This window comes from Schistocerca nitens, chromosome 4 (assembly GCF_023898315.1).
Source record: "Schistocerca nitens isolate TAMUIC-IGC-003100 chromosome 4, iqSchNite1.1, whole genome shotgun sequence".
Classification (NCBI taxonomy): domain Eukaryota; kingdom Metazoa; phylum Arthropoda; class Insecta; order Orthoptera; family Acrididae; genus Schistocerca; species Schistocerca nitens.
The window spans coordinates 137,354,745-137,377,886 of NC_064617.1; the positions used below are offsets into that span (position 1 = coordinate 137,354,745).

The 23,142-nt window shown below is 37.1% G+C and overlaps 1 protein-coding gene across 1 annotated transcript in view; it reads right to left on the reverse strand.

The window, feature by feature from the left end:
- LOC126251791 (arylsulfatase B) overlaps positions 1-23,142 on the reverse strand; it is a 346,307-nt gene that overhangs the window by 37,508 nt on the left and 285,657 nt on the right. Inside the window, exons 7-8 of the mRNA XM_049952418.1 lie at positions 8,421-8,578; positions 988-1,136 (exon numbers count right to left, since the gene is read on the reverse strand). Coding sequence (XP_049808375.1) covers positions 988-1,136; positions 8,421-8,578 — 307 coding nt within the window. The remainder of the gene's footprint in view (positions 1-987; positions 1,137-8,420; positions 8,579-23,142) is intronic.

Genomic DNA, 23,142 nt, shown 5'->3' on the forward strand with positions numbered 1-23,142 from the left:
TGGCATGATGCTTGGCATAAATTAGTGCTATTTGCATTTGTATTTCTGGGATACATTTTACAGTAATCAAAGTATTCTCTACTTGCACCTTAGAATATGACCTATCATTAAAGACATGAAAAAGCTTCATTATTTTTATTCCTCTGTGTGCACTTCCAGATATGATTCTAAGCCTGTATGGTGAAAATAGTGACTTTTAGCTAACTGGACTCAGGGTAGGGAAATACAGTATGTCTTCCCACCACCTCTCCAGAAAAAAACAGGCTGTGATGTGCCATAAGATGCAACATACTAGATAAAAGAGAGATGATTTTATCCACTGCTGATATCCCTGCATGATTTTAAGCATATGGGAAGTGCTAGATCATTTTCACCATTTACGTTCCACCAGGATCTTCCATTATCATAATAATATTGTCTGAAGTAACTTACAAAAAGTTTCTGTACTGTTGTCTGTTCCTGGATCATGTAATGAAACCCTTGTTAATTACTATAGCATCTCCTTCAGTGATTTTTCACTATTAACAACTTGCTTTTCTTTTCGTACATAAATCACACCCCAGACATTGTTAATAATGGCAGTATAGCTATTTATGAAGATGATAGAACACTGTTCATGGATAGTGACACAGAAAATCTGGAAATAAAAGCCAACTTGGACATAAATAATACTGTCCAGAGGTTTCACAGGTTTAACAGTGTAGCAGATCTTCAGTAACAAGTTGAGTAAAATATATTTATTTAAAGTGCACTTGTGTCAACTAATCTTTTGTTTGCCTATCCAAACATCTATGATGACAGTTCCTTTTGGCTACCTTCCAATCATTTATAATTAGTGATGAGGATGTAACATTTGGCTCCTCAGAACACTGTAGTTGCCAACTTCCATCACAGCATATTTGACTTGACCCATATGATGTATGTTGTCTATTGATCCAGTAAACATCGATAAATAAATGAGAATAAATAAAATAGATAGAAACTTACGAAACATCTCCTCCTGCAGCTGCATACAGAGTAGGCAGCCAATCAGTGATGTGCATCATCTGAGTTGACACACGTTTAGGCTTGGAGAGTAGTGGACTCCATATGAGGCCAGCTCCTCTTACTCCGCCTTCCCATAATGTATTCTTCACCTAAAATGAATAATGACTGAGTCATAATTTTGAGTCATTCTTTTAAATGATTTATTGTGCTTACTTTAATTTACTGATACAGAGTAATTATTTCTGCATATGGTGCCTTTTATTTCTATCTACATATTTTGACATTTTTCAAATGTGTGTATCATTCTCTGACACCCTCAGGATGGGACATAAGCACTTCTTACATACTGAAAACCAGTCTAATAAAAAGGCTACATACTGCTGTTGTAGTCTTCAATCTGAAGACTGGTTTGATGCTGATCCTCATGGTTTGATGCTGATCCTCACACTAATTGACCCTGTGTCTGTCTCTTCATCTCTGCAGAACTGTTGCAGTCTACATTGTTTTGAACCTGCTTACCGTATGAAAGCCTTAATCTCCTACTACAATTTTTATCTTCAACACCTCCTTCCATTATCACACTAAACATTCATTGATGCCTCGGGATGCATGCTATCAATGTAACCTTTTTATAATCAAATGGTACTTCTTTATTAGTTATCTGGTATATCTAACTTCAGTTCAGCATTCTTCTGTAACATGACATTTCAAAATTTCTGTTCTCTAGTTGTCTGTAACAATTACTGTCCACATTTCATTGCTATACAATGCTACAGTCCAGGTAAATACTTTCAGAAAAGACACCCCAACACTCTAATGTTTATTTGTATTAATATATACCTATTTTTCAAAAAAGCTTTTCTTGCTGTTACTAGACTACATTTTATATTATCTTTACTTAAGACATCAGTTATTTTACTGTCCAGTTAGTAAAATTTGTCTGCTGCTTTTAGAGTTTCTTTTTCTAATCTAATTCCTTCAGCATTAGCTGACATAAAACCGAAATTTTCTTTTATTTGTGTTTATCCTACACTTTGTTTTCAAGTCTCTGTCCAATCCATGTCACTGATCTTCCAAATAATATCTCATCTCTGACAGAATTACAGATACACTGGCAAGCCTTAAAGGTTTTAACATTAAAGAGTTTCATGTGGTTGCAATTTTTGCAGCATCCGTATATGATTACAGTAGTTTGTAAGAAAAATATCTTTTGCAAGCTACACATTAAGTTTTTATTGTACTTGTGCACATAGACATGTTTCACCTTTTTTGCAAGTCATCTTCAGTGGATGTCAGATCAATGTTTAATTATCTGCAAACCAAACAGCTTTCTCTCTTGTGGAAAACTGGTTGAAAGCTTGCAGTTTTTCATTTGGTCACTCTGTTTTCAAAACATTACATTGTAGCTTCATTTTCCATTTCTAGAGTATCATTTGTTTTAAAATTATTTTAACTGTCCATGATGGATATATTGAGATAGATATCTTGTACGGTCAGTACTCCTTCTTATGTTCCATTATACAGACAGCCACAAATGTAATAAGTCAAATGCTACTTGGGGTGCAAAGGGACAACTTTATAACCCATTTATGAGAAAGGAACAATTGGAGTTGTTTTGATAGAAGCACAAATAAAAAACCTCTTGATGCACAGTTCAGTTCCAAATTTTTTGAAGCAGTGGGAGCAAGAGGCAACTGCAATCAGGTGAAAAGATGTGTACAGTAAAGATACCCAACTGAAGAGAATGAAACATTACACTGAAGGTTATGTCAGAAGAGATACAAGCTCTATGCAGAGAACTGGATTCATTTTCATTTGTATTTAGTGATTCTATTACTCTGTGTTGATGCTTTTGCTGCAGTCTTCAGTCCTAATATTGGTTTGATGCAGCACTCCACACTAGTTCATCCTGTTCAAGCTTCTTGATCTATTCATAACTATGCAATGAACATCCATTTGAACCTTTTTACTCTATGAAAACCTTAGTCTCTGCCTACAGCTTTCACCCCCCCCCCCCCCCCCCCACACACACACACACACACTTCTTGCAATTACTTGATGGACAATTTCAATTCAGCACCTCATATTAGATATTTGATCTACTCATTTATTCTTTATCATTATTCTTCATTTGCAAAGCTTTTATTCTTTTCTTGTCCGAATTGTGTATTGGCCATGTTTCAGATCCATAAAAGGCTACAGTCCAGACAAATACTTTCAGAAAAGACTTCATAACACTTAAATGTAATGTTAACAAATGGCTCTTTTCAGAAGTGCTTTTCTTACAAAGTTCTCCAGGTGTCTCATTCCCTAAGCTAATTCCCTCAGAATCACTTGATGTAATTCAACTACATTCCATTACCTTTGTTTTACTTTTATAGATGTTCATCTTATAACTTCTTTTCATGATGCCATCCATTCAGCTGAACTGTTCTTCAGAGTCCTGTGACATCAGCATGCCTCAAATTATTTCTTCTTCCTCAACATTAGTTCTCTCCCAAATTTCTCCTTGTTTGACATGATCACTCCTGATTGAGCCACTTTCCTCTTGCCACAGGGTGTTAGCTACATGCCAGCCAAAACAAACATCGCCTTGTGCTCCAACACATCATGCCAGGCTTCACATACAATTTGACACTTTTGTATGGAACTACAGCTTACTGTGTACACTACATAAATGAGTTGTGTGACCTGCATTGAACTGCAAGCACATCCCAAAATGGCCTTCTACATGATGGCGCAGCACAACCCCTGGCACACCAGATTCAAGCAGCAACAACTACTACATCATACTGCAGTGACTGAACAACCTGTGTGTGACCTTGGTCAAGCTGCTCCTGTGACATCATCACGAATTCTCCAAGAAACAGTCAAATTGTGTCTCGCTTGTGTGCTAACCATGACATGACCGGTGAGGTGCATCTGTGCAGTGCCTCCTCAAGAAAGGTCCTGATTGTATCTCACACACATGCCTGCCATGACATAATTGGTTGCATGCATCTCCATACACTGATACCTGCTGACTACCATTTCCTACAGTCCTTCACATTCCTGGCAGGATGCTCTGTGGTGACATCTCTGACTAGGGACTGCCAACTGAATAGTGTGATATCTGTGAACTTCAGTCAAGTTTACACCTCACTACCATTCAGATGTGTCTCATACTGCTTGTATTAATAAAGTATCATTGTACCAAACTGTCTCATATGTCATTGGGACAGCAGGTCCTACAATACCATAGAATATATTCTAAGATTCTTCAATTTGAGACACAAAGTTTGTGTAACAGCAAATAATACTAATCTCTAATGAGATTGCTGTCAATGAGACAGCCAGACTGCTAGTATCTCGTCTCCTACCTTCCAAACTTTACAGAAGCTCTCCTGCGAACCTTGCAGAACTAGCACTCCTGAAAGAAAGGATATTGCAGAGACATGGCTTAGCCACAGCCTGGGGGATGTTTCCAGAATGAGATTTTCACTCTGCAGTGGAGTGTGCACTGATATGAAACTTCCTGGCAGATTAAAACTGTGTGCCGGACCGAGACTCAAACTCACAGCTTTATTTCTGCCAGTATCTCGTCTCCTACCTTCCAAACTTTACAGGAGCTCTCCTGTGAGACAAGATACTGGCAGAAGTGAAGCTGTGAGGACGGGGTGTGAGTTGTGCTTGGGTAGCTCAGTTGGTAGAGCACTTCCCCGCAAAAGGCAAAGGTCCTGAGTTCGAGTCTTGGTCCAGCACACAGTTTTAATCTGCCAGGAAGTTTCAACTGTTAGAATAACTATAAAATCATGTCTCAAAGTACAGAACTAAAATACAGCACAAGGGTTACTACATAGTTGCCTCTAGATATAAGACAGAAAGTTCAGAATGCGCTTACCTCTGGACGCAGATTATAGAAATATTTTACAATTTATTTTGTAAGTTTCCTGTATTCTTGAGTACACTTATTAATAGTGACATTAGCATTTCAGTAGGCTCAAGAGTTCTCAATACATCATAGGTCTATACAGTATGAAATTTAACTCTGGATGTAGATTATAGAAATGTTTTGCAATTTATTTTATAAATTTCCTGAATTTTTGAATACACTTATTGATAGTTACATTAGCATTTGACTGGGCTCAATAGTTCTCAATACATCAAAGGTCTATACTGTATGAAATTTAACTCATTTATCTTGATTGTAAGTGATATTTGAGAAAGAGGCACAAAAACAAGCTATAACTTTACATAAAAACTGAAAATCATGTGAAACACTTGTGAAAAAGCAGAGAATCCTAACACTATACAAATTCCAGTTGCATTTTAAAATTTGCAACAAGAGTTCTCAAACAACATATAGGGTGGACCATTTTAAACTGTAATGGGAAATAACTTGGGATGGAGATGAGAATATACAAAATGTTTTAGACAGTAATTGTAGGTAGCAAAGATGGTCACACATTGCTGCTAATGGTCATGACCTTGAGCATGATTTTCAAGGTTATTTGGAGGTTAAAGTGATTTTTTTAAATAATGGGAACCCTAATATTTGATTCAAGATTTGAAATATTTGCAAAGTTTACATATAAACTTCAATGAAGGTCAAATAAGCAAATATGTTTTTAGTTCTAGTAGGGTTTCATTTAGAATCGATTTGTTGAACTCTGATGTAAATTAGTCAAGCATTTTGTGTCATGTGTATCCACAGCATTGCTTATTAGTACTACCTGGTATGAACCTCATCTGTTTCATAACTCAAGCTTAATTTTATTTTGTTTGCGGCTACATAAGATACTTACTGATGGATAGTATGCAGTTAAAAAAGCAAGAGTTTTTAGCTGGTGGTGGATTCATTGACCATGGTATGCAGCTAAAGTTAGTAAACATACTAAACTAAATTGCAGAGATATGGTAACATAACATATTGTGACATAATCTACATAGAATGCATTAGTGTTGATGGTTACAGGAAGGACTCTGTATATTCTTTCAAGAGGTCTTTTGTTTTGAAGTACTTTGTAATGAAGTTATGTATTATTACATTTTTTACACAATGAGTGTATATGTAGAATAGGGACCTTTTTTCTGACACTGGCCTGCTTTTCTTCCTTTTCTCTTTTCCTCAAAATAAAATGGTAAATAGAGTGTTGCATCTTATGCCATTTTAGAACAGAGGAAGCAGTTGAGAAGTATCGGTTATTTTAGTTAGGCTCTAATTTTCTATGGGTCATAATTACCGCCACTAATTGTGATATAGACAATTAAGTTTTATAATAATAATAATATACTTCCTCAGTGAAAAATATGGTGAGGTCATGATCATTTACAAGATTATCTTAAGCATTTGTTTTGTCACTACATATTGTAACTTGTTACTGGTTGCAAAAAATACAAAAATTACGCAGAATCTATAAAGATAAAGAGGATAACTTCAGAATAAGAAGAATTAAACTTAAATTCAACAGGAAAATTGGCACACAGAAGTGGTCTTCATAACTGATATCTGTGCAGAATTAGGTGTTTGAATGTAACACATGGTAGTTGTCTCACTAATCTGTGCTCATTCCATATTAAAAAGTATGTAAACATGACATATCACAGTGAGTCAATCATTCATCCATTGTGTTTCATATGCCCATCATGAAGAAGGACTAGCAGTAATGTGCAATGAGTCAAAGTAAAACCAGTAAAGAGAAACAGATGTTAGGAGGTATGGTAATAATTAACTATCATTGAATTACTGTAGACTATATGTGATTACTCAGGCTAAATTTTACTCAGTGAAGTTAGTAGGATATCTGTTACTTTGAAAGCAGCTATTCTTCCTCTACTCACTTACATACTGGCTATCATCTCCAACTGTTAGTTTGTTATCTACATGAACAGATCACAAGGTATCTCAGAACAACAGTAGTCTAACTGCAGTGGGAGTATATACCTTCACCCAGTGAACAAGGACATGTTTGCAGTTAACATGTACCTTAAATCCTTAAATCTAGATAATCATGTTATTTGTAAAAAGAGTGGGAAATGGTTTTAGTTTTCTTCAGAATTTATAGGGATTTCCCATATCTTGCCTTATGTCTGAACGCCTGTCTAAATCCTAGACAAGAAGGAGGAGATTACAGGTACATGTAAACTATTATTCCATTTTGTGTTGCAGTTATGCAAATCACAGTTCACTGAAACTACTTTTTAATATTAGGGAAAAATACCATTAAGCAAAAAAAGTATTTTGAAATGAATCTAAGAGAACAAAATTCTTTGAAGAGGTCTCTTGCAGATGTTCAATTGCCTATTTCTTTAAAAAGTATTGATACTGCTTTCATCTGTGAATGAATACTTTCTTTAGATTAGTTGTATCACCACAGATTATGCTTATTTAAGCAACCAGTGTATGGAAGTGTGTAAAATAAGTCATTTCCCTGCTTTTCAAATCAACAAAATGAGAAATACTCTTAAGTGAAAAACATGCTGAACTGAGTCTCTCTATTAGTTCATTTGTTTATTGATTCAGCTGTAGCCTGCTATCCAGCTGGATCACAAGGTATTTTACAAAAAGTGCATCATTTAGTATAGTCTTTTCAAAAGGGAGAAGATAGGAGGAATATTAGAAAGCACTGCATGATATCTACACTGGCAGACAATATGAAATGAAAGTACACAAACACTGTATTTGTCTCTTTTTCCTCAAGAACCCTTACACACAGTTCAACCCTTATACGCAGCTCATGGAAATAATTGAAATAAAAAAATGAATTTAGATTTTATTATGATAACATGTAGTTCATTGACATGACGCTTGGGAAATATAGCCAGTCAATGAAGGAGACCAGTTGTGCATCCTATCTTGGAATAATGCCCTATTGCATGGGAGCCATACTAGGTAGGATTAACAGGGAAAATTGACCATACAGAAACAAGAGCAGCTCAAATGGTCACAGGTTTGCTTGACTCATGGAAGGCTGACATAGAAATGCGGAAAAATGTGAAATGGCAGATGCTAGAGGCAGGCACAAATTATTCTGCAAAAGCCTACTTACATAGTTTCAAGTATTGCAGTTCAGTGAAAAATCTAGAAATATGTTTCAGCTCCCAACATATTGCTCCAATAGAGGGTACAACGACAAAATTATACTAATTACAGAAGCACTAAAGTGGTCATTCTTCTTACACTCAGTTTGCAACAGGAATGGGAAGAAACCATAATGTGTGGTACAATGGTTAATACCTTCTGCCATGCATTTCCAATCATTTGCAGAGTATGTATGTATATGTAACTTGTTACATAAATATATATTCTGGAACACCCCCTCCTCCTTGAACACTAATTCAGTTGGAATTATGTTTTTTGAAACAAGCACATAAACACATGTTAACTGACATGTAGGGTAGCTGTCTTATTATTCTGTCCATTTTGTTTGAAAATAAAGCTAAATACTACTTACACCTCTTAATGGCCAGTTTGATGCTGCATTACCATTGAAGCCAGCTGCTGGACCACCATTGTCTGTTGAGAATATGATGATTGAATTGTTAAGCATTTCTGCTTTCGAGAGAGCATCTACTATCTCTCCCACAGAATCGTCCAGTTTTGAGAGAATTCCTAAAACATATTTAAATAAGAGATCATTAGAAGTACTATAATTGTTTACAGAAATACAGCATACTTTTGAATGTTTAATTTTTTTATTTTATTTTATTTACTCATTTACTGCAGCCATCATTTTGGATTTGCAGAGAAAATTAGGATGTCACATGATCCTTTTATTTAATGTTTTGCAAGGAAGGTTAAGATTTCACTAGTCAGAGCTGAACTTTTACAAAGACCTCTGACATCTGTGTGTGGAACTTCTGATATATTCATTAAATGTAAGGTAAATATTTGTCTGTATTATGTAATCATGTGAATTACACAAAAAACACACACATATGTATGATATGTACTAGGCTGGAACAGAAAATTACCTAGGTTATGTAATCAGAGTGCTCCTCTAACTGGTCTTTGCAACAAGAACTTAACTTCTCTGGTTTAGTACTTACTGTCGTATGGGCCAAATGTCAGACTATATGACTAAAAGTCAAGTGGTCTATCCATTTTTTGTTTTCTGTTACTTATTGTTTCTTTAACCTCTGGCTATGATTTATATATTTTAAAACATTCTAAGTCGTTTAGTGGTTTGGAGTTCGTGTTAAGTTGTAGGCTCCTTAATGCACATGTTGAACCAATCTGTGGGAAGAGGACAGCTACACCTTACAAAAATATTCTTTGTAAAGGCTCCTTCCATACTCCATCTGAAAAACAGCTAGATGTAATAAAGAGAAATACTGAATTGTCATGTCAGTACTGCCTTTCGGTTTTCATCTCAGTGCTTTCGCTAACTTTTGTTTAATTATTTTTCTGGCATTTTTCTGACATTTCAGCAGTGTGAGTGAATGGGTTCTCAAAGATTGATGTGGCAGAATGGAGCTGAGCCCATGGGTGCAGGTTATATGTATTCTTGACATTAAAATCCATTGGAGGCATTTCCCTGGTCATTACTGCTGTAGCTCCTCCATTGTTACTGCACTGGTAACTCATTGCAGCAAAGGAGTCCAGGATCCTTTTATCTTTATGCTTTATTCTTTCTTGAGAAAAGTATTGTCATGTTTATGAATTTCACTGGCTTCCCAGCTCTGACCTACATGTCAGCAAATATTATTATGTGGTTAGTTTCAGTGTATGATGTGTTGTGCCTGATTTCTCCAGCTGTCCCAACCTGAAGTTTGATGATGCAGGTATTGTTGACTTATCAGGTCACTACAACATAGACTTTTCTACATATACACAGTATGCAGCATTTTATTCTGGTGTGTCACTTGGCCAAGTGTTTGGTGTCATGATAATTCTTATTTAACTCATAGAATATCCATAGTTCCTGAGAACATATTCCAAGCATCACATTTTGCAACCATGTTGCTAAGGTCACATTTTCACCTTCTGTGCATTACAAGCATATTAATCATGCCTGTTTTCTGTAGATAAAAAAATCTATGCCTCAAACACCAGCAGGAAAACACAAATATAAAGTTAAAGAAAAGTGCAAGCTTTCAGAGCCAGTGGCTCTCTCTTCTACCAGAATAGTTGAGGGGGGGATGAAAACAGATGAAGGAAAAAGACTGGTGAGGTTTAGGAAATTGGAAGAGATTGGAAGAAACACCCAGAACCCCAAGTCAAGGGAGGCTTACCGGACGGTATTAGAAGGAAAGACTGATTGCCCTGACCCAGAGTTCTGGCCAGCTTTTCCAAACTATCTGGATTACCTAAATCCCGCCTGTCATTTTCCATCATCTCTATTCCTTCCCCTTCAGCCCTTCTTCCAGAACAAGCAGTTACTGACTCCAAACGCTTGCACTTCTCTTCTTTAATCTTTGTATGTGTTTTCTCATGCCATCACTTGGTGAGTAGATTTTTTTTTATGTATCCAATTATGTTATACAGAGTGTATCAAAATGAATCAACCAGTTTCAAAAAATCATAACCATTATGATATTTGAGATATGTGCATTGAGTTTTACATGGTTCCTACTAGGTAGCAGCGCTGTGCGACCAGTTCAGTTCTAGTAAAAATGGTGTCAAGGCAACAGAAAATGTTTTGTGATCTACATTTCGTGTTAAGCAGCTCAGTAATAACTGTACAGTTTGACTTTTTTTTCTATGTATGGTGTGGATCCTCCTACAGCACAGAGCATTAGACGATGGCTTGAACAATAATGAGAAACAGGTTGTTTGTGTAAAGGCAAACAGCTGGGCCATACCTGAGTGTCTGACACAGACACTGAATGCAGCCACCATAGTTTCACAAGGAGTCTGCAGAAACCTGTTCGCCATGCAGCTTGACAGCTCAGTGCAGCTTGATGGCTCAACATGCTCCCAATACCCATCTGGCATATGTTGGGTTGACTTTTACTCATGAAACCACATGAAATTCAGCTACTGCAAGCCCTTCATGAAGGTGACAAACAACAACCTGTGGAGTTCTGTAATTTCATTCTCATCAGAATAGAGAATGACAATTTTCTTCCACACTTAGTGTTTAGTGGGGAGCCAACATTCCATTTAAATGGACAGGTGAACTGACGGTACGGCACAGCCACATGAAGTTGTACAACTTGAAAGGGACTCTCCAAAATTTAATATGGTTTGAGTGTTTCACAGGAATAGGTACATGGTCCATTTTTTCTTGCTGAGAACACTGTTGATGAAGCACATATCTCAATATGCTTGAGAACTTTATTTTCCTATAGTTAGAGACTGATTCGAACAACTTCATTTACCAAGGGGTTGGGGCACCTCCACACTGGCACCTGGAAGTGCAAGAATTTTTAAATCAAAGGATTACTGAATGATGATTGGTCACATTGGACTAAATGATTCAGCCTGACATTACTGGCCTCCAAGATCACAGGGCCTGACTGTATGTGATTATTTCTTGTGGGGGCTATAAAAGACTATGTTAATGTGCCTCTGTTGCCCACAACAATGAATGGACTGAGACATTGCATATCAGCAGCTGTGGAAGCTTTAACTCAAGACATGCTGACTGCAGTGTGGGAACAATCAGAATGTCGCATTGGCATATCAAACACCTATTAAAAGATATGAAAAAAATGTTTTTGGAGTTTTCCATTCATCAAAAAACAAAATTCATTGTATACGTTTATTCGTTTCAGAAATATAGACATGCCAAATTGGATGTTTCTCTTTGATGCATCCTGTATTTTCAAAATTTTCATTGATATACCTATTTTGTGAAATGTGTGATGATTTGAAAGTTTGTGCTGGTATTGGTGCACATGTGTCAGTTTTCTATACATTTTGTGACCTATGTCGTTGATGTGGTCTTCAGTCCTGAGACTACTCTGATGCAGCTCTCCATGCTACTCTACCCTGTGCAAGCTTCTTCATCTCCCAGTACCTACTGCAACCTACATCCTTCTGAATCTGCTTAGTGTATTCATCTCTTGGTCTCCCTCTACAATTTTTACCCTCCACGCTGCCCTCCAGTACCAAATTGGTGATCCCTTGATGCCTCAGAACATGTCCCACCAACCGGTCCCTTCTTCTGGGCAAGTTGTGCCACAAACTCCTCTTCTCCCAAATTCTATTCAATACCTCATCATTAGTTATGTGATCTACCCATCTAATCTTCAGCATTCTTCTGTAGCACCACATTTTGAAAGCTTCTATTCTCTTCTTGTCTAAACTATCTATCGTCAATGTTTCACTTCCATACATGGCTACACTCCATACAAATACTTTCAGAAACGACTTCCTGACACTTAAATCTATACTCGATGTTTACAAATTTCTCTTCTTCAGAAATGCTTTACTTGCCATTGCCAGTCTACATTTTATATCCTCTCTACTTCAACCATCATCAGTTATTTTGCTCTCCAAATAGCAAAACTCCTTTACTACTTTAAGTGTCTCATTTCCTAACATAATTCCCTCAGCATCACCCAACTTAATTTGACTGCATTCCATTATCATTGTTTTTCTTTTGTTGAAGTTCATCTTACACCCTCCTTTCAAGACACTGTCCATTCTGTTCAACTGCTCTTCCAAGTCCTTTGCTGTCTCTGACAGAATTACAATGTCATCGGCGAACCTCAAAGTTTTTATTTCTTCTCCATGGATTTTAATTCCTATACTGAATTTTTCTTTTGTTTCCTTTACTGCTTGCTCAATATACAGATTGAATAACATTGGGGATAGGCTACAACCCTGTCTCACTCCCTTTCCAACCACTGCTTCCCTTTCATGCACCTCGACTATTATAACTGCCATCTGGTTTCTGTACAAATTGTAAATAGCCTTTCACTCCCTGTATTTTACCCCTGCCACCTTTATAATTTGAAAGAGAGTATTTCAGTCAACATTGTCAAAAGCTTTCTCTAAGTCTACAAATGCTAGAAACGTAGGTTTGCCTTTCCTTAATCTATCTCCTGAGATAAGTCGTAGGGTCAGTATTGCCTCATGTGTTCCAACATTTCTACGGAATCCAAACTGATCTTCCCCAAGGTCAGCTTCTACCAGTTTTTCCATTCATCTGTAAAGAATTCGCGTTAGTATTTTGCAGCTGTGACTTATTAAACTGACAGTTCGGTAATTTTCACATCTGTCAACACCTGCTTCCTTTGGGATTGGAATTATTATATTCTTCTTGAAGTCTGATGGAATTTCGCCTGTCTCATACATCTTGCTCACCAGATGGTAGAGCTTTGTCAGGACTGGCTCTCCCAAGGCTGTCAGTAGTTCTAATGGAATGTTGTCTACTCTCGGGGCCTTGTTTCGACTTAGGTCTTTCAGTGCTCTGTCAAACTCCTCAGGCAGTATCATATCTCCCATTTCATCTTCACCTACCTCCTCTTCCATTTCCATAATATTGTTGTCAAGAACATTGCCCCTATATAGACCCTCTATATACTCCTTCCACCTTTCTGCTTTCCCTTCTTTGCTTAGAAGTGGGTTTCCATCAAAGCTCTTGATATTCATGCAAGTGGTTCTCTTTTTTCCAAAGGTCTCTTTAATTTTCCTGTAGGCAGTATCTATCCTAACCCACATGAGATAAGCCTCTACATCCTTACATTTGTCCTCTAGCCATCCCTGCTTAGCCATTTTGCACTTCCTGCTGACCTCATTTGTGAGATGTTTGTATTCCTTTTTGCCTGCTTCACTTACTGCATTTTTGTATTTTCTCCTTTCATCAATTAAATTCAGTATCTCTCTGTTACCCAAGGATTTCTACTAGCCCTTGTCTTTTTACCTACTTGATACTCTGCTGCCTTCACTATTTTGTTCCTCAAAGCTACCCATTCTTCTTCTACTGTATTTCCTTCCCCCATTCCTGTCAATTGTTCCCTTATGCTCTCCCTGAAACTCTGTATGACCTCTGGTTCTTTCACTTTATCCAGATCCCATCTCCTTAAATTCCCACCTTTTTGCAGTTTCTTCAGTTTTAATCTACAGTTCATAACCAATAGATTGTGGTCAGAGTCCACATCTGCCCCTGGAAATGTCTAACAATTTAAAATCTGGTTCCTAAATCTTTGTCTTACCATTATATAATCTATCTGAAACCTTTTAGTATCTCCAGGGTTTTTCCATGTATACAACCTTCTTTCACGATTCTTGAACCAAGTGTTAGCTATGGTTAAGTTATGCTCTGTGCAAAATTCTACCAGGCAGCTTCCTCTTGCATTTCTTAGCCCCAATCCATATTCCCGTACTATGTTTCCTTCTCTGCCTTTTCCTACTGTCGAATTCCAGTCACCCATGACCATTAAATTTTTGTCTCCCTTCACTACCTGAATAATTTCTTTTATCTCATCATACATTTCATCAAATTCTTCATCATCTGCAGAGCAAGTTGGCATATAAACTTGTACTACTGTAGTAGGCGTGGGATTTGTGTCTATCTTGGCCGCAATAATGCGTTCACTATGCTGTTTGTAGTAGCTTACCCGCAATCCTATATTTTTTTATTCATTATTAAACCTACTCCTGCATTACCCCTATTTGATTTTGTATTTATAACCCTGTATTCACCTGACCAAAAGTCTTGTGACCTATGTTCTCACCATTTCTCATACTCATCTGGGATGTAATTGATGAGGAGTGTAATGAAATACCTGATACCAGATTGTTGTAGGAGTAGGTGATACACATTTCAAATGTATATGACGCACTGCAAATTTTGACACATTGTATTACTTCTGATTTGTTTTCCTTTTTCTTTTTTTTTTTTTTTCTTTGCCACACATATTTTTATTTAGGAACATTTATAGTAACTAAATAACTGCAAAGTTCATCATCTCATTTCATATGCAAAATTATGAAATCATACAAATCAAAGATTCCTGTATACATATTTCTGTTCAGTTAAGGCATTGTTTTATGCAGTGAAACTTCTGTATATAATAAGCAAATATATCAGTTAGAAATTTCTGGAAAGTTGCATAATCAGTCAGTCAAAATGTAAACATTTCAAACATTCATAATCTTCAACATGATTTTCAAGTCATATTTCACTACCGAGACATCTGTAAATGGAAGTAACAAAATTGGTTAATTTCTTTATTGATGATTTTTATATCTCTTATGTCACTGTTTAAATATAGAACTTTATGAATTTATGCACAGGAAAGTTATGTTTAACAGAAGGTATTATTTCAGATATTTTATTTGTCTATGTAGAACATATTGTCACATTTAAAATTTGGTAAATATTCATTGCTTGATTGTAAATCAGTATGTGCAGAAAACAGTAATACTGAGTGACTTATCTTCAATTGTTACTTGTGTGCATAATGACCAGTGCCAAGATTGTACTAGAAGAAGTAATGGAAGTAGATAATGTGTATCAGTCTTATATCAGATTTTCAGCCATATATGTTTTAGATTTCAGTGAGTGAGTGTGCACTTTTGATGCTGTGTTTGATAATCGACAGTATAAGTTTACATGATAGGAAATATGATGTATCTTTCCAGAGTTTGAATTATGACCTAAACCTTTTGCCAATCCAAGACAACATGCAATCACTTGCTTAGTATTTAATAAATTTGATGTTCTCTTCCTGCTGTAACCCCACATTCTAAAATAATTATCTTAAATTAATGGCACTTTTGCCATTGTACATTTAGCTGTAGGTGGAAGGGCATATCAGACAGCACATCAGAAAAGGATAGCTGTTAATCCTTTTCAACCCCACATTCTAAAATAATTATCTTAAATTAATGGCACTTTTGCCATTGTACATTTAGCTGTAGGTGGAAGGGCATATCAGACAGCACATCAGAAAAGCATAGCTGTTAATCCTTTTCTATCACCATAGCAAATTTAATTTGGGATGTAGAACTTGCAGGTATCTTAGGAAGTCATTAAGCTATTGTTCCACATTATCATTGTGTTGTTGACATACCTGTTCCATGTCTTAAGTTTATAACATGCCGAATCCAGCACTTGCCTTTCGAAATGATCCATGAAGGAATTCGCACCATCAGATGATGCCTTCCAGCTGTTCATATGAAGTATCACTGTGGGTGGTGCACTTAGTCCAGTGGTTGCCAATTTATTTATGGAGCATTTAAAAATACAGATGATGGTCTTGGCACCTTTCAAACATGAGGTGTGGTACAAGTACATTGATGACATCACTGTGTGGAGCCATGGTGAAGAACAGCTTGATGACTTCCTAAGACATCTTAACAGCCTCAAAGCTGACATTAAATTTACTGTTGAGGTAGAAAAGGATCAATAGCTGCTTTTCCTAGTCATATTGGTTACAAGGAAGGATGAGAATCTGGGCCACAGTGTGTATTAAAAATCGTCGACCAATCCAGAAATGAGGTATGATTATGATTGTAATGTGCACTTGGATAACTGTTGCAGTTATTTCTTGATTTCTGAATCTTTGTTTTACCAAAATATAGTCTATTTGAAGGTTCATGCCAAGCATAAAGCTCTATTAATCTTTCTTCCCTCTCAATTTACTGAGCAAGATTGAAATCACCCACTGTTTTCAGTTCCTTATCTGCACAAATAACTACATATCACTAACCCCTTATGATTTAATTCCCATCTCAATGTGATATTCATTAACATTGTTGTATACATTTTCAATCTAACATTCATCCACATCTCTGGTTGTTATCTGTTTTTGTATGATTACAGAATCTGTTATTTCTGTTTGCCGCTTATAACACTTTACTGTATTACCTGTTTCCCTATTCATTATCATTTTTACTCCTACCATTATTTGACCATGTATGAATAAAGCCATCATCCTCAGTTTATAAATTCCATCACATCTGTTACATCTAACTGGTTCCAGAATACCTGTTTACACTGTTTCCATTGCTGCCTTTAGAGTTTCCCACACTGCCTTAGTGATACAACATTGCACATGACCGCCCTAATTATTAGCACTATCATTTTGTCTGATAGCTCATACCTATAGACTCCATCCTGTAAACCAAATGGGGACTAGTTTATCTCTGGACTACTTTATCTGTGAAAAAGTGATTAAGAAATTTTAGCAGAGAACTATATGTAGCAGTTTATCTCTGGACTACTTTATCTGTGAAAAAGTGATCAAGAAATTTTAGCAGAGAACTATATGTAGTAGTAAAAGAGAATGCGGTGGTTTTTTATTGCCTTCCACATCACAGAACTGTAGTCATTAAAGTTATTCCATCAATGCCAGATAGCATCATAGTTGCTTTACCATATCTTTGTTTTCCACCAGCTGTAAGTACTAGAGAAACTGTTTACTTCCTACAGGATGAAGCTTCTCTGTATACTAATCCCAACATTTCCTCTCTCTGATTTGAATTCGTGATATTTGAGCCATAGAAATGAAGTTTCAGAGAGGAATGGAAAGCTGAATCAGACTAGACCACATCCACAATGAATAAGCCAAAAGACAAATAGCCTTCTCAATGTTAGAAAAATACAATGAAAAATGATTCAACCATATCCTTTGAATGGACAGCAAGTGGCTACCAATAGAAGCTACTGGCAATAGACCTAAAGGCAAAGAAATTGGGAAAGTCCAAGGAATAGGTGACCTGATGAATCCAAACAGGCCTCACCCATGTACTAGATGATGGCAATGGATTTAGATATTTTGGGCGCAGGGAGGGGGAAGCATGCCATCAGTAGTTTGACTGATTTGGTGCAGCCCACCCACCACAATTTCCTCTCATGCTGATTCTTTTTCTAATTAGTTTTTACACATATTCATCTCCTCACCAATTCTGCAAATAACTTCTTTGTTTCTTGTCTTATCAGACCACTTATTACGCAACATCTATGTATAGCACTTCTCTTCTCTTTGCCTGTGTTAATCTGCGTATATCCTCCTTGTTTCATCTGTCACACATTATTTTACTTCCATAGTAGCATAATTCCTTCACTTTGTGCATTATGTAGTCCCCAGTTTTTTTATGTTGTGACCAATATCATTTCTGCTACTCCTCAGCATATTTGTCTTACTTGAGTTTAATCTCAGACCATATCCTGTCCTCAGCAGACTTGACTTCACTCAGTGGTTCCTTTGATCCTTTCACACTTTCATGGAGGCTAGCGATATCATAAGTAAATCTTATCACTCATATCCTTTTACAGTGAATTTCTGTTAAACTTCTGAACCATCAATACATTTTCAATACATACACTGACAGTGATTGAAAGTGTTACACTATGAATACCTTGACCAAAGGCTACCAGACTGATATTTCAGGAGCCATGCTTGTGGGATATGTGGATAAAATTTCATCCTTATGCGAGCTTATTTTCAGTACAAAAAAGACTGTCTCTACTGATGAAGAAATATGAGTATGTGATGGCTGTTGAATGTGTCTGAAGTTATTGTGTAACATGGCACACCAAGAAACAACATTATACAATTACTGATACCAGGATTGATGATCAACATGATCCTTTAGTTGCATGTTGTACACGTATAGCACAAATAACTGCTAATTTGCTCATTTCTATTTTGCAATGTCTGTGTTTTAATTGGTAGTTTTACAGAAGTATGTGTTATTAGGTGCCTACAAGCAGGTCACAAAATTTCTGTAAATTACAGGCTGGTGGTATGTTGCTGCAGAGCTGGCATTCGATAGTGTCCCAGTTTTGTTGTGTTGCATTGGGTGCAGATCAAGGAAATTTGGTTGACAAGACAGCAATGTGAGTTGACTGTCATGTTCCTGAAACCACTGCAATATGATTCCTGCCTTGTTATGTTGGCAGTTATCCTGCTGGAAGATTCCATCCACTTGGGAGAAGACATTAAGCATGATGTGATATAAGTGTCGACAATAATGTTTACATGCTTCACAGTTGTCATAGTGCCTTCAGTTACCACCCTCAAAGCTAGGGTGACCAGACATCCGGATTAATCTGGACATGTCCTCCTTTTCAGCCCTTCGTCCGGGCGGATTTTTACAGTGTCCGGCTTTTTCGCAAAGTTTAGCGTAATACAGTTAAATTTACAATTCGTCCCGTTCTATTGCTCTTTTCTTAAATACTTTAACTATTGGCACAGCATTTGTGATAAACACGCATGAAGGCAGTGTTAGTAGGTGGCACCAGGATCATTGATGTTATCGTTGATCTACCTATAAGCGAATGCAAATATCGATTATTTAAAATTTTTGTTTTGTATCTTCACTTTGTATTGGCTTGGCTTCCTGTAGTGCACGTGTGATTTGTGAGTGTAATTTTTAACCGAGTGAGTTACGTAAAATATTTGGCTATGCCTAAACAAAAGTGTACATTTTCTGATGTCCTTTCCTGCAAATATCTGGCTTTAGGAAAGGGAGAAATGAATTTGAAGTGGAATGTAAGCTATGTGGAGTTGGAACGTACGTCTCAGTGGCCAATAAAGGTAAGAAATAACTTGACAGATTAACTGTCATGTTTTATTTCATTGTTTCATAGTCATTCAATTTATTTATATTTGGGAGGTTAAAGTGCATTTTACATGTCGTCAGCTGCTGCTTGAATTGTAGATGTTGGTAGCGATGCGTCGAATGAAGGGAGGTGAATGGTTTTTCGTTTTGTGAACAATTCCATGTTGTTGACATAACAAAACAATTGACACCACACTGTCACCACAATCAATACTTTTAATTTTTTTTTGTATTGCTCAGTTAACCGCCACCTGACTATCAGTAACAATTAACTACTAGTGTTACCGGTAATTCACGGTAGTCACGTGACTTGTCCAAAGCTGATGGGTGGTATCCTCATCTGCAGTTGACCCGTTTGATGTGTCCTCTTTTTTCTTCCTTTGTCCTCCTTTTTGAAGCTGTTTGTCCTCCTTTTTAAACAATTGCATCTGGTCACCCTACTCATAGCATAATAATGCCACCACCGGCCTCTACCTCTGGCACACTGCAGATTTCCAGCAGCCATTAGCCTATCCAGAAATGACCATCGAGCTAGTGTAACAAGAAACATAAGCAATTTGACCGGATGTATTTCATTGCTCCACTGCTCAGACTCAATGATCCTATTGCCCACTGCAATTATAACTGGGAATGTTGTTTGGTCAACATGGGAACACATGCAGTCGCTGCTGCAGAGCCCCTAGTTCAACAATGTGTACTGAACACTGTGCTCTGAAACACTTTTGCCTGCATCAGAACTGTACTCTGTCAGCAAATTTGCTGCAGATCGTCACCTACCTAGCTTTTTGGAGAGGGAAAACCTTCAAACTCCATATTCTGTGCTGAGGCATGGACTTCCGAGACATTTCCACTTACGTGTGGCTTCATTATCCTTCAACTGCTTTCCACAGATGCTTTCATCAGTAACATACGAACAGCTAATGAAATTTGCTGTTTCAAAATGTTTCTTTCCAGGTGCCAGGCCATAACCTGTCCTTTGTCAAAGGCACTTATGTTAGCTGATTTCCCAATTTGCGGCCTATATTGTCACTAGAATGATTCCCCATTCACCTACGGTCTGCTTAAATGCATTCCTTAGACTGTCGTGTCCCCACAGCATCATCAGGCAGCATTAAATCTTGCTGTAGGCAGTGGTCAGAATGTTGTCGCTCATCAGTGTAAGTCTCCGCCTGTGCGGGAATCGGAGCAACTGTGCAAGTACAGGATGTGGCACACGGTGACATATGGAGGTTTGGGTTGTTCAAGAAGGCATGTTCAGATAGCTGATTAGGCTAAGGTGACTGCTGGCATAAAGAGCAAAATCTGGGTGCAAGTACCAGTGTAGCACAAATTTTCATATGTCACTGATAAATTGTGCAGCAGAAGTCTAATCATATTTTCAAGTGTGAATACATTTCATCTTTGTTTCCACTTGCATGTGAACCTTATATCTTCTTTAGGGCCATATAAGCACCATTTTGTTTTTTTATTAATTAATTTATTAATTTTGATACATGTTCACTTTGATACAACATTCTACAAAAACCATTTCATCATCAGTTACTGGAATCAGGCATTATTATTATTTGCTTATCTTAAAAATGTTGAATTATAATATTTGAAAGTAGACAGGGACATTTAGTAAATTCTAGTAAAAACGTCATAACAAATAAAACACAATTAAGAAATATTGTTAAGTGGTTGTCTGACTATGTTAATTCTTAGATCTTCATCTTAAAAAAGTCATCTAACCCACACTGTAATTATGTCAAAGATTTCTTTGATCTTGTAAAAAGTTACACTACACGAAACTTCTAATTGCAACTTCAGTTCTGTAAATGACATAATAGTGCTATGTAAAACATTAATTGTTCAAACATTACAACCAGACTGCACATGGGAAGCTTTTTGTGAGCAGTTTTTATGGGGAGCCTTTGGTAGACACTTCACTCTTAGTTTTGTGCAATATGATAAAATGAAATATACAGTTCAATAAGAATTATGAAATGAGTAACTGAAGAATGACTTGAAAGTCTTGTATTCTTTTAAAGCAATAAACAAAAAGTTAAACAGAATCTGGAGTTACATTACTGATCATTGAAGAATGTACCTAGGCAACAGTTAATTCAGTCCCCAAAAATAAGTAAATTTCATAAAATAAATCAGTTTCAATTCTGATTTACCATCGAATTGTTTTCACTCTTGGTGATATATTTTGAGTTCATACAATCAGATCACCAACAAATATCAAATTTTAGCTGCATGCTAAATTTGAATGGTACATTAGAACTGGAACTTCTTAGATAAAATGACACATATACATGTGTAACTCGTCACCATATTTTGGATTTTGAGGAAGGTCAGATCATTGGTATGAGAGTTTTGAGAACAGCATACCAAAAGGCTGCATACACAATTGGCTGTAGCGTAATGGCAGTAGAAGGAGTAGTTACGAGATGGAGCAGGTGGGCCGAGGTGGCTGAGTGGTTCTAGGCACTACCGTCTGGAACCACGCAACTGCAATGGTCGCAGGTTCGAATCCTGCCTCGGGCATGGATGTGCATGATATCCTTATGTTAGTTAGGTTTAAGTAGTTCTAACTTCTAGGGGACTGATGACCTCAGAACTTAAATCCCATAGTGCTCAGAGCCATTTTGAACCATTTTTTTGACTTCAAGCAAAACAGTGGGGCAAGGATATGTCCTAGCAGAAGATCATATGTTTGTTCAACTGGCTCTGACGAGTTGACTTATGACAACAGATGAAATCTGGACAGGAGTTGCAGGCATAGTGTCTGCTGATACTGTGGGAAACATATTACCAGAAGCTGGATTGAGATCTTGAGTTACCATATGTCATTTACTGCTGACACTGTATCACACACAACAGAGGCTTGCATGGTACTCACCCAGAGTCATCTGGTACATTGAATGCGATGCTATGGTGGTCAGTGGTGAATCTCACCTCTCATTCTGATGGTCAGGATGATATCAGTGAGTCCTTAGATGATCTGGTGAAGGATTACGGGATGCAGTGATTCTCGAACACATACCTCTCCAACTTCTGGTATCATAGTGAGAGTGATTATTCAATATGACAACAGAATAGCTTTGGTAATTGTTAAAAGGAGGTTGAATACTCCTAGTATATGACAAGAATGGTGAAGCCTGTTGCATACCTTTCATAACCAGGTAACCAAATGGCACATTCAATTAGGACAGTGCAGGGCCCACACCACAATTCACACTACAAATGCCTTGAGGAATGCAGGATACTTGACTAATGTGAATGGTCTCCTGAATTGTTACCCATAGGGCATGTCTGGAATGTGATGGGATGACGTATACTTCTATATTAGTCTCCAGCAAGATTCTTCATGGAATGACAGAGGGTGTGTTTCAGGAATGGCAAGGGATTCCTCAAGATGACATTTGGAGATTGTGTGCTTCCCTGCCACAATGCAAACGAGTGTATTTGTGCCTGTAGACATCACACCTCATACTGATGATGATGATGGACATCAGTTCCAAATGGTATGAAATATTAATGATTTAGTATCCATTATACAATAAACATCACCGCAAAATTTGATAAATATGGGATTGGTGTTTTGTTGGATAGCACTTTCCATTTCCCTCAGTGCAGCATCAACAGTAATGGAATCAGCCTTCTTATTTTCCTTAAATCCTGTACATATTGAGCATATCTAGCTCAGTCTTCCACACTTATAC